This window comes from Protopterus annectens, chromosome 11.part0, assembly GCF_019279795.1.
Source record: "Protopterus annectens isolate FY-2018-M chromosome 11.part0, PAN1.0, whole genome shotgun sequence".
In the NCBI taxonomy this organism is placed as follows: domain Eukaryota; kingdom Metazoa; phylum Chordata; order Ceratodontiformes; family Protopteridae; genus Protopterus; species Protopterus annectens.
Window position 1 is genome coordinate 662,175,430 of NC_056745.1, and position 13,075 is coordinate 662,188,504.

The 13,075-nt window shown below is 40.2% G+C and overlaps 1 protein-coding gene across 6 annotated transcripts in view; it reads left to right on the top strand.

Moving 5' to 3' along the window:
- Nucleotides 1-13,075, top strand: part of BICD1 (BICD cargo adaptor 1) — a 1,749,421-nt gene that overhangs the window by 1,340,700 nt on the left and 395,646 nt on the right. For all 6 annotated transcript variants that reach the window (XM_044088105.1, XM_044088107.1, XM_044088108.1 and 3 more), the window contains one exon: nt 5,710-6,147. In XM_044088105.1, coding sequence (XP_043944040.1) covers nt 5,710-6,147 — 438 coding nt within the window. The remainder of the gene's footprint in view (nt 1-5,709; nt 6,148-13,075) is intronic.

The window sequence follows — 13,075 nt, forward strand, 5'->3', positions numbered from 1 at the left end:
GTGTGTGTGTGTGTGTGTATGCATGCATGTGTTTTTGTGCGCGTTTCTTGTAAAAGAGCAGCTCAACATTTTCACAGTTACACCGGAAGGGTGACTTCTTGTCAGGATGTCAGTGGAACTAGCCCGCTGTTAATGGAATATTACATGGGTTCATTTACTTTCACATTTATAGCCACTGTGGCAGCACCTGTGGAAGGGACCTTAACTTAATGTTTCATCTTAAGTGAACCAACCACAACTGAGATGCTATGCCCAGTGGCCTGCACTTTATGTAGATGACTAAGTGACAACATAGGACTACAAGTTACAAAAACATGATACAGTAGAAGGGTTTTACCAGACAACGTTACACTGACACCATTTTCCTACAACCTTTAAATATCTTTCTAGACACCCGCACACCCAAAGTACAGGCAATTGTTACACTCCAGCAGGAGAATCCAAATCTCCAAGCCTAGATGTCACAGATTTAGATTAGAACCCTGGACCAAACCAAGGACCAGAAGTGGATGGCACAGCACAGGGCTCATCGTTAGCAGCTGGGTAAGGCTATCCAAATGTCCTAAGACTGGTAGCAACATAAGATGTCCTCATCTTTCTGTTAAATGTAGACTGACTTCCCTACACATTGAAACCAGATGATGAGGCACTAGATTCAGCAGCACCTTCCTGCAAGAATGAGTTAAAACACTGGAAAGGCCTTAAACCCAAAGGAAGAGGAAGATTTGCAAGCCACCCATGCCCCCTATAGCTAGAAGAGACAGCACATGCCAAATCAGAATGATTCATCAACCAGCTATGATGAAGAGTTCCGAAAGCGCTACAGATCTCTGATACTGCGCTTCTAAATGACTAAGCATCCTTACCCTCCTTCCTTTTTACTAAGAAGATAGTAAGTCAAAGATACATCAAGAACTAATCTCAATCAAAGACATTGGGAAAAGGACTTTTGCCAGTTTTTGATTCTAGCTTGATATTGCCTAACTGTCTTTAACAACTTTGATAACATTTAATTCTTGTTTTCAAAACCGTGGCACAAATCAGCTCTTTAGAACTGGGAAGACATTTATAGTAAACAGCAAACTCATTTAATTTTAGTGCTTTAGCTTATTAGACAACATGATATGAAGACACCACCCTGTATCAGAAAGAAAATGATCACTTGAACTGTTATAGCTTCACCTTAAAAGGATTATTATAATCAATGTTTATTTTTTAGCCTTATTTTCATCACATTTCCAGAAACATTGTTTTTCAGTGATTGTTGTACTATAAACCAATCATGTAATTAGAAACATATAAGGATTGTGAGCAACTCTGCCTGAACCATGCCCCCCTCATGACATCAGAAAGAAAATTCAGCCCACACACTAAACAGGGTAGGGACATGCCCAGGCATGCTCCAATCCAGATCGCATAAATACCCTCTGTAACTTAGAAGCCTTGAAGCAGTGCTCATCTGCTGATTACTGCTGAAAATAAAGAAGAACTTAAATTACAACAAGGACTCAGAATTTGATTCTTTATTTACAAAAAAAAAATGTCATTTTAATGAGGCTAATCACTGAGTGATTACTTAACCGAGGCATAACTCCCTAACAGTAACATCAACTCGACATAACTTTGAGCCAGATAAAACCGCAAACCCAATACGATAGACAAGGAAGTGTTCACCTAATTATCAACGGTCAAATGAACTGAGATAACAGAAAACATGGTTTACAGCATCAACAACCCTGGGTGATCCTCTATTTACTTGTTTTCTCTACAATAAACTAATTGAAATCTTTTTCCTTACAGGTTATATTTTCCCACAAAAGACCAACCTCCAGCAGTTTATCTGCTCCACTGATGAGGTGCTATGAAGAAAGTAGTTTAAAACAGAAAACAAGTAAACCAGAAAGCTGCACACAGTCATCTAGTTTTGTTTTTACCCTTTTAGGCTCACCCTCCATATTCTGTGGGGAGAGGGAGAAAGAGCTAACTTTGTAGCTGATGACCACATTCTGGGCTAGACGATCTACTGAATTCATTCATTTAAATGTCTTTTCTTCACATAGGCTGCAAAATAAATTTGCATCAGGTTAGTCTAACTCCCTGCTCACATTCCGGCATTAAAGATGTAGTGCTCAAACACGACAGCATTAGTAACTGTTGCCCTTTTCACTCCATTTCCATAAATCCATCAGTGAATGTTTGTTCATCTGTTTAGTGTTTTTTTTCTTACTCCTTGCAACATTTTAAATTTCATTTACTTGAATTGTGAATTTTTGTTTAGTTCTGTTTGAGAAATACTTGATCAGCTGTATTATATTATTCTTTTACTCCTGCTCTGAAAATATTAGCATTTCGCAAGGATTTTATTTTCTTTGTATTTTTTCATGACTTGAGTGCTTAGTCTTAGTTTTACCTGTCATCTGTTATGCATGATGCTTCTCAACAGCTAAATTACTTTTGCATACTTGCATCTGTTACTCTTGTGCTTTATATTCAAACTATATATATCTATATATATATAATATATATATATGTATAAATATATATATATATATATATATATATATATATATATATATAAATATATATAAGCTTTTTTTAAATGAGCAACTAAAATTTATACAACGTTGCATGTTTATATATCCGGTAAAAGGAATAAAGATGAATTAATGAATGAATGAAATTATCAGTAAATGTAACTGTTAACATCTTTAAGTAGAGAACATGTACAGACATTCTTGCAAGAACATTTCTCAGTTCAAAAACAAAGGCATCCTGTAGTTACTGTTGCCTGAAACTACTGTGTGGATGGAATGAGTCCAATACTGATTTTTTTATTCACAGATAACATAATTACATTTGTGCAGCAGAGGGGGAATAGCCTTGCTGATTAGTAATTAGTGTAAAGCTACTATCAGAAACATTTTTGGACTCCACACGATGGTTACCAGCAGGTGTTCATCAAAGCAGGTTCATCAGTTCAAACGGACCGTTGTGACTAATCATTTTTCCGCCCCGTGAGTCTGATAATTTAGACAAGAGTGGTTCAGTCATTCTAGTTATATTAGTTATTGTACCCAGTAATTTAAGTAACTGCAGTAGAATTAATACCTGTTTTGGAGCGGAGCTTTGAAGTTCTTTTTCATAGCTGCTAGCCATAAATGCTTGCATAACCATTGTCAATGGCTGCAGAAGCCTTATAGAACAGTGATGCTCATTGCTACCGTACTAATCAGACTGGGAAAAGAGTACATACGCAGAGAAAATTAGAGAGAATGTAATATTGTTTAGTGATACTTTACTTTTAATCCTGAATTGGTGTAACTAGCCTAGACATACAAAATCATAGGCAAATTTGCACTGGAAAAAAAAAACAGTATTTTCGTTAAGATCATTTCAAGCTACATCATATGTCATTAAATGTACTTCTTAGTACTGGGGTGCTAGCACTTAAATATTACTGTTCTGTGTCGCATACATTAAGGGAGTGAATTTTAATTAACTAATCAGTCCTTTGTGTATTTGGAATTTGGTATATGTAGTGTTTTTCCTGGGCAACTCCATTGGGATTAGAGATGGACAGATGGTGTAAAACAGCTGATGAGCAGACAATTTTAACTTAACTGGACAGAATAAAGTGGATATTTGGTTCTTGTAGCCTTATTACTTTTTGCCTTGATAAACAGCAGGCACAATTTGGCTAAATCTTCTTTTCTTAATTCTAACACTGCAAGTGATCTATGACTGGATCAGATATTATATGAACAGATTACTAATGCTCAAACTAGATGGTCACTACCTGATCTAAAATATTTGATTAGGAAAAAGGTGCAGTATCTATCTACCAGTAACAAGTTGACTGATGTAAGTAGGAAAAGTGGGGTGATGGTTGTGGTACTGTCCACCACAACATGTATAAACCGATGTCAAATTAGTCTTTTAAATTCTGTAAGTTGTAAGGCACTACTTCTCCCTGTTTTATTGCCTATCCATCGGAAGTCACATACATATGAGATCAGCTGTGTTCACCATCAGCCCATCTCCAATTGATCTTTAGCCTTATTTAAAAGTCTGTCCTTTTATGCAACAGAACCACTTTAGGCCTAGATGGCTAAACCACAGGGACAAATAACAGTAAATGCATTCTGTAATTTTGAAGTTGTATCTTTTTTCCCCTGTAGGGTCAGTTGACCTGGGTGTCAATGCCTCTTCAGCCTATTTGTTGTGTCCCTGTGATACTAAACGCTCCCTCTGTGAGTCAGCTTTCCATGTTCTTGTGTGTCTTCCCCATATAGTCTTTCCTCATGCCTCACATTTTTCTGTTCATCATGTAATTTATTTCCCATCTGATGCTTCTCTTCCTGTTGCTCACCTGAATGTGCCTTTGTTTTTGTGTGTTGTAGCTAAAAACTGTGACTCAGCTTATCCCCTGCCCTTATCCACCAGGTGACTGATGGCATCTTACTTCCTTGCTTTGGTCTTGCTGGTGTTACTGTTGCTTCCTTGGTGTTAAATCTTTCTCAGAAATTGTTCATAGGGCAAGAAAATGCAGGCTATTAAAAAGTGACATGGGCACTATACAAAGAACATCAGGAAAGCTTGATTTTACCAGTGGGAGTGGAACTTGCACAAAGAAAGGTTGTCTTTTTTTTTTCTTTTCCAGAATTGAAGAAATAGTTGGCATAAGCAGAGCTCATCTGAATAGCATTGCTCCATCTGAGGTTATCATACTGCAGTTTATATCTTTAAATGTTTATATAGCCATGTTGTTCTTGTAGTGCTCGAGACCTCGCCTTTATCCCATTATTACATACATTTTGTGTAACAATCTACAGTATGGAGAAGAGCTGGCCTGTTATATCTGTCCCATTACAGCAGCTTCTTTTTCCACACTGGTGCATCAAATGGTTTCTGTTATATTGTATATCCTCTCAATCACTTTCATTTTAGAACACATGAGACTGATGCAGGAATATAAGGTATACATCATCAGGTTAACATATAAGTATGCTACAAAAGCTTTTTGCAATTCTTTTACTCCCCCAGTTCACAATAAAAAAAAAAGGCACCTACCTTCATAACCATTCATATGCTTCCTGTGTGTGGAGATGTATTTATTCACTGAAAAGGTTGTTCAGAAATATAACTCTTGGAAAGAATTTCATGTAATGAGACCTGCTAATGCCAACTGTCTTGGTTTTATTACAAATAGGAAAGTCTTGTATAAATGGATCCCAATGGACAACTTCAGCAACTTTAAATTAATATTTTGGTGAACAGCTTTAATGCACCCTCCCTGCTATATTTGACCTTGCTTTGTTTACTAATTTTGGATGGCCTGCAACGTGCATTTAATTGATTTGCTGCTTATTCGCATATGCATATACACAGCATTTTGCGCTTACTTGGCTTATGCATTTTTACACAGTAACTGTATTAATGCTATCAAATATCTTCTTTAATTTATTGAGTCTGTTTTGTTCATAATGTGACAAAATGTTATCATTAATTTTAGGTGTTAGATAGGAATTCAGCTGATTAAAGCAGACGTACTAGAATCTAAATTTTGTTTGGTGAATAAAGCTTTGTTGATAGATTAAGACTTATGCCAGATTTTTTTAAATGCTTAATAATATCAGAATTCGGTTTTGCACAAGCATAAACTGTGTTATTTAATCATTCGGTAACAATTTGTAATTTTTGCTTACATAGGTTGAATATGAAGGACTTAAACATGAAATTAAACGCATGGAAGAGGAAACTGTGCTTCTTAACAGTCAGCTGGAAGAAGCTACCTTGTTGAAGGAAATTGCCGAGCGTCAGTTGGAAGAGGCACTGGAAACACTAAAGAATGAACGCGAACAAAAGAATAACCTTCGAAAAGAACTCTCTCATTACATTAACATGAGTGACAGTATGTACAGTAGTCATATTAACATCTCAGTAGATGGGCTAAAATTCACTGAAGATGGGAATGAACCAAATAATGATGACAAAGTCAATGGGCATGTCCATGGGCCTCTAGTAAAACTAAATGGCGATTATCGGACACCTGCACCAAGGAAAGGAGAGTCCCTGCACCCAGTTGCTGACCTCTTCAGTGAGTTAAACATTTCAGAGGTACAGAAACTAAAGCAGCAGCTTGTACAGGTGAGAATTATCAAAATTATAAATAAAGTTTAAGTCTTGAAAAATGTACTGTTACATGTATATGTGTATGTATATGTATATATGGTTGTAGTTGACAAGAGCGAATGCTCACATAAGTGAACATTTACTACTGTGTAAAAAAAAAAAAAGTGAATGCTCATGTGAGTGAACGTTCTGTTAAATGCCATTTCTGCCAGCCAGTTTTTTGTATTAGTGCATTTTGCAGTGTTTTAAGGGAATTTGCCCTTACCCCACTCTTATGCGATCTCAAACTCAGTATATATAGTTAGTATGTTTTTTGTTTTTTTTTTTTTTGGTGTGGGGGTGCAGGGGGCTTGCCTCTCTGAAAAAAAATAGTTTTCATTTTTTTTGATGTTCGATCATTTTACAGTTCGATGTAAAGTGGCTTTGTCTTTGTTCACTCTAATGAGCGCTTGCAGTTTGCTGATGCACTCGTATACATATATATAGATATACACATAGACATGTATTGAAGCATACTGCTTTCATTCTAGTGCTAGGCTTCATGAAGCTGACCTTTTCAAGATAACTTTAATGACATTAAATGCTGACCTTTACAGATATGTGCTTGAAATGTCTAATCTAAGTGGGCTAGGCAAAACACTAACTGAATTGCTAAAATACAAGACCAATACTCCAAATGAGCAGAACACCAGTGTGGTACTTAAAAAATAAATAAATAAATAAATAGAAAAGGAAAAAAATCCTGTTCCATCACAAATGAAGGTTCAAAGGTACTTAAATTTACCAAATAAATAAACAAGCTTTGTTTACCAGAGTGAGCACTTTCATCAAAAATAATATGACTTCATCACAATAACTCATTCTGTAAAATTAGGAAGCAATAACAAAGCTGATTATTAAGCCACAATGCCAAGCAAAAAAAAAGTTAATGTTGTGGCACATACTTCAGTTTTTCTTAACAGTAAATTATGTACAATATATTGTGACACAGGAGTTCCTGCATGGCCTGTCTAAGATGGAGCAGACACTTTTGAATAGAAAACTCACAGTCAACAAGGTAAGGGACTGGAAGTTAACTTTCAGAACCAATGTGTCACAGGGTATATGTTCAAAGACACATGGCATTACTATAAGTGGAGATTTGACTGAGAAATTCAGAATCTGTATCAAGATGTGTGATGTCAATGCAAGTGAGATCTGCACATGTAATTTCTTCTACTCAGAAAGTGGAAGAAAAATGAAATTTTTGTAAAGGTTTGGGCTGTCAGATTTAATTGTATTTTATTTAAGACACAAGGCTAATCCACAAGCAGTCAGCAGTTAATTGAAGACATTGCAAGGTAACAACCAACATGTACTGTGTAGTTGAGGAAAACTACTAGACCAGCCTTAGCGTGCTCTGAAATGTTGTCATAAGGGAGATATTCTGAATTTATTTTGTTAACTGGTTATGTGAACTGGCCATTCGTGGACCTTTTATGTCTTCCAGGCTACAAAGGTTGGGTGATAGCTGCATAGATGTAGCTATAGACATCTGTATGGCTATGAATTTCACCTTTGGTTGTGTACAGCCCTGAAACACTAAAAGCTATCAAAGAAATAAAGCACAACACTGAAAATATTTTGGAAGGGAAGTTGATTTATTTTATTTTCTTCTAGCTGATTCCAGGTGAGCTGTTTTATTACTGGTTAGGGACTTCAAAGACAGAAACTTAAAAGAAGAACACTAACTGGGTTTAGATAGATACCCCGGTACACACATTTTTGAGATTGGTTAGGTGTGGTTACTGTAACATGACTAGTCTGCACCAGGATGTCCTTCAAGGATGCATCTGCAGTCCTTACAAATGGGTTGTCCTGTCGTCAGGCAGCCCTTCGGTCGGCCGGATTCCAAAGTCTGGATCTGGCCTCGGCTGGTGTCGCACTTCACCCGACGTCATAGCTGCAGTTCTTCGGGTATAAAGGCATCAGCCGACGCCATTTTCCTCAGTCTTTCTTGCCGCGTGGCGCCCGAAGCAGAAGCTGTTCGCAAGTGCCGGTCGGTCAGAACCAGAGATTACTACTACCGAATACTACGAAGACTTCTAAAAAGCTAAGTACCCCGTTGGGGACTCTTTCTTGCCTCAGCCGATGTCAGAAAAAGTGAATAACTGTTTAACTTGTGGGAAACAAATACTTCATAAAGATTTCCACTCTTACTGCTTACCCTGTTTAGGCCCAGACCACGACGTAGCAGCTTGTCTAGCCTGTGCTTCTTTTAACCGGCGGACGCTTAGACGTCGGTCTGAATTTGCTGAGGAGTTTTTCGGCTCCGATTTTGCTTATATTATGCCCAGAGATCCTCCGACTACGCAAATGTCTAAAAAGCGCAAGGAAAAGGACCGACACTCGCGGTCCGCGGCTTCGGCCGAAACCGCGGTTAAGCCAACCGCGAGTGTCTCGGTTTCGGCTGAAACCGAGCAAGCGGTTCTTCCTTCAGCTGAAAACTTACCTTCTACCGAGGCCTCTTCCAGCCTGGTGGAATCGGCTTCGGAAAACCCACCTGCTGTTGCAGTTTCTCAGGAATTAAATGACACTATTCCCTTGGATATTTCAACCCCTGCACGTGGAGCTGCTAGGCCTCCTGCAGCCATGTCCATTAAGGCCTTTGCCAGGGCTAAAGCAGCTAAAGCTACTAAGACTGTGCCTGCTAAGACCCCCACTCACAGGCCCAGCTCTAGTTCTCAAATGCTTAGTTTAGCAGAGGATCTCATTTCTTTAATCCGGGGATCCCAACCTCAACCAGACAGGGCCTCTCAGCCACCTCCAGAGAAGAGGCCTAGAGCAGAGCCCCCTCAGCCACTTTCTACAGATGATTCCTCTGATGATTCAGATGATTCCAACCCTCCAGAGGCTCCTTTCTCCCCTTATGAAGACTCTGATGCTGAAGAGTCCATCCCTTCTGCCTCTCCGCCTGAGGAATTTTCCTTTGGGGAAACCTTGCATGCTATGAGGGAACAATTTCAGTGGCAGGGCCAGGATTTTTCAGACTCCAGAAAAAGGTATAGAACCTTTCTGCATTTACCACAACATAGGCCTTTAGTCATTCCTCCAGTTCTTTCTGTTGTAGATGATGCATTTAATGATGCTTGTACTGCTCCTGATTCTCTACCTCCGGCCCCTGCTAAGCCTGATAGATACTACAGGGTCCCGGACACACATTAGCATTTGTATAAGGCTCCTTTTGCAGATCCCGAGACTATCTCCCAAGGACCCAAGGCTGTAGCAGCTACTTCTGCTAAGAACCCCCTCCCCTCAGAAAGGGAATCCAGATCCTTAGAGAGATGGGGTAAAAAAGTTTACACTTCTGCTACTCTTTCAGCTAGGGCCTTGAACTGTCAATTTCATATGATCCAGTATCAAGAATTTATGCTAGACCAGTTAACCAAAAAACTGTCCTCTGATGAATCATTAGACAAAAAATCTGTTCAGGAAATGGTACATAACATTCAGCAAGTCAGTAACCATTCCTTAAAATGCGGCTATGATGCACTGGAGGCTTCCTTTAGATCAGCCATGACTGGCACAGTTATCAGAAGGCATGCATGGTTAAAAGAGCAGGCCTTACCAGACCATGTCAAGTCCAAACTATTAGATGCTCCTATGGATAAGATCAATTTGTTTGGCTCTCCTGCACAACAGGTGCTGAAGAAGATGGAAGAGAAGGCAAAATCTGTCCAAACAGTAAAAGATTTCTTACAGGTCCAACCGCCAAGGTTTAGCAGGAATTGGCCCTCCAAGAATTGGTCCTTTCCAGACTCATCCAGAGCTCAGAGGGGCAGGAATAGGCGTTCAAGAGGCAGAAACCAATCCAGGGGTGCCTACAGGGGACGCCAGTGGCAGAGTAACAACCAGCGAGGTACAGCCACGGACACAGCCACCACCACAACTACAGGACAATCACAGTGACTTGGCTCTGGCACCGCCTACCAGGGAGCAACTAGAAGCACCTTTAGGCGGGAAGCTAGCCTTATTTTCAATAAACTGGCATTACATCACAAGAGACAAGTGGATTTTACAGACAATAGACCAAGGCTACAGGTTTCACTTCCATACTGTACCAGGGAAGAGAGGAATGCCAAACCTACCTTCAAATCAAAAGGCAGAAGCTCTAAAACAAATATCCCAATTATTAAAGATGAGAGCTGTGGAAAAGGTACCATCTATGGAGCAAGGAAAAGGATTTTACTCCAGACTCTTCCTGGTACCAAGAAAAGAGAGCAAATGGAGACCTATTCTCGACCTGTCCGCTTTAAACACATTCCTCATTGTTCCAAAATTCAAAATGCTGACTCTACAGCAGCTTCTTCCCATGCTGGGCAAGGAGTCTTGGCTGGTAACTCTAGATCTCAAGGAGGCATACCTGCACGTCCCCATACGACCAAATTGCAGAAGATACCTCAGATTTCTTGCAGGATCAGAGCATTATCAATTCTCAGCATTGCCCTTTGGCTTATCTACTGCACCCAGAGTGTTCACGAAATGCCTGGCATCAGTAATTGCTCATTGCAGGCTTCAGGGAGTCCAAATCTACCCCTACCTGGACGACTGCCTGATACAAGCGGACAACAAAAACAAGCTAGCAGAAGACTTACAAAGGGTCATTTACTTGCTACAAGCCCTGGGATACACAGTCAATATAAACAAGCCAAGACTGATACCATCCCAGAGAATAACCTTTTTGGGTGCAGAGTTGGACACATCAAAGCAAATGGCATTCCTAACAGTAGAAAAACAGCAGCAGCTACCTCTCTACTTCTTGGCATTAACAAAGCAGAACCATCTGACAGCAAGAAAAGTACTGCAAGCCTTGGGCTTCATGGCATCCTGCATAATATTGGTTCCTCATGCCAGACTGCATATGAGAAAACTACAGTGGTACCTAAGGAATTTATGGTCTCAACACAAGCACAGCTTAGAAACCCAAATTCCAATTATTCCATGCCTGAAGCAAGAATTCCTATGGTGGGCTCAGGCTTGTCAGTCAAACACAGGATTGCCCTTCCACAGTACTCAACCAAGCCAAACCATCACGACGGTCGCCTCAGACCTCGGTTGGGGCACACATGCTGGACAAGTGCATACAAGGCTTATGGACTCAAGACCAGCTGCACCTACACATAAATCTAAAGGAAATGCTGGCAGTAAAACTGGCAATTCAGGCATTCAGACTATTTCTCCAACAAGGTCTATTGATGATAAGGACAGACAACACCACAGTTATGTGGTACATCAACAAACAGGGAGGCACACATTCGTATCCTCTTTGCGGATGGCACTGGACCTCTGGAATGTGGCCCTGAGCTACAACATTCAGTTAAAAGCAGTTTTGTACCAGGAAAAGAAAACATTCTAGCAGACATATTAAGCAGGACTACCACGGATGCCCACGAATGGATGCTGCATCCGGACATCTTCAAAACCATTACAAGAAAATGGGGGCTTCCAGAAATAGACTTATTTGCATCCCCACGCAATCACCAGCTAAAGAAATTCTGCACAAGGACGTACCACCCACTTGCTTGGAAGGTGGACTCCCTATCCTTCAGTTGGAAAAACCTGACAGCATATGCATTCCCACCGCTTCCTTTGATGCACAAGGTGCTATTGAAGATCAAAGAGGACCGTCTGAGGATCATTCTGATAGCTCCAGACTGGCCAAGGCAACATTGGTACCCATTACTGAGGAGCATGTTTTGGGAACAAATATGGCCACTACCCCTGGTTCCCTTGCTGTTAACACAGAACAACTACAACAATCTGCATCCAAACCTGAAAACTCTGCAGCTGACTGCCTGGAACATTGCATAAGACCAATTAACCCTAATTTATCCCAAAGGGTTAAAGACATTATCCTTGAGGCTCGCAGACCCTCAACAAGAAAAAATTATTCAGCAAAATGGAAAAGATATCTCATTTGGAGTACTGCAAAAGGAGAAGATGTGTCACTGGTAAACATAGCCAACATCCTGGAATACTTGGCAGAGCTCTTCCACACAGGCCTGTCCTATTCCTCCATCAAGATTCATGCATCAGCTATTTCAGCAGAATACGACTTGGATCCTCCTGTCTTCTCACATCCTCTGCTCAGACAGTTTCAGAGAGGAATTAAAAATGTAAAGCCTCCTAGGAAGCCACCATTACCAGCATGGGACTTGAACTTTGTGCTAGAAAAATTGACACTTCCTCCTTTCGAACCAGCAGCAACAGCAGATTTACAATACTTATCATGGAAGACTGCCTTCCTGCTGGCAATCACTTCAGCAAGAAGGGTCTCTGAACTTCAGGCATTAATGGCAGTACAACCCTTCCTGATCTTCCATCAAGATAGAGTGTCCATGAGAACAAATCCTTCCTTTATGCCTAAGGTGGTCTCCAGAGTTTCTTTAAATCAGGCTATCCACCTACCTACATTCTTCCCCAACCCACAGAACAGGGAGAAAGACTGCTGCATACCTTGGATGTACATAGGCAATTACGCTACTACCTGGACAGGACCAAGGGCAATAGAAAAACTGACCAGCTACTGGTAGCATATGCAACAGGAAGAGAAGGAAAAGCAATTTCAAAACAGACAATCTCCAAGTGGATAGGAAATTGCATTAGATTTTGTTACTCCTACCATGGAAAGAAAACTCCAGAGAACATCAGGCCTCACTCTATAAGGGCTACAGCCACTACCACAGCCTTCTTACGAGGAGTGGCTACCAAGGACATTTTAGAGGCTGCTACTTGGAGCTCCGTGCATACATTTGCCAAGCATTATAATTTACCTTTATACTCTAGATCCCGAGCAGGTTTTGCCACTGCTGTTTTGCAAGGGATCCTAACTACACCATAACTTTATTTTTCCACCTCCCCCAGTTTGGCTATGGTATTCTACCCATTTGTAAGGACTGAAGAT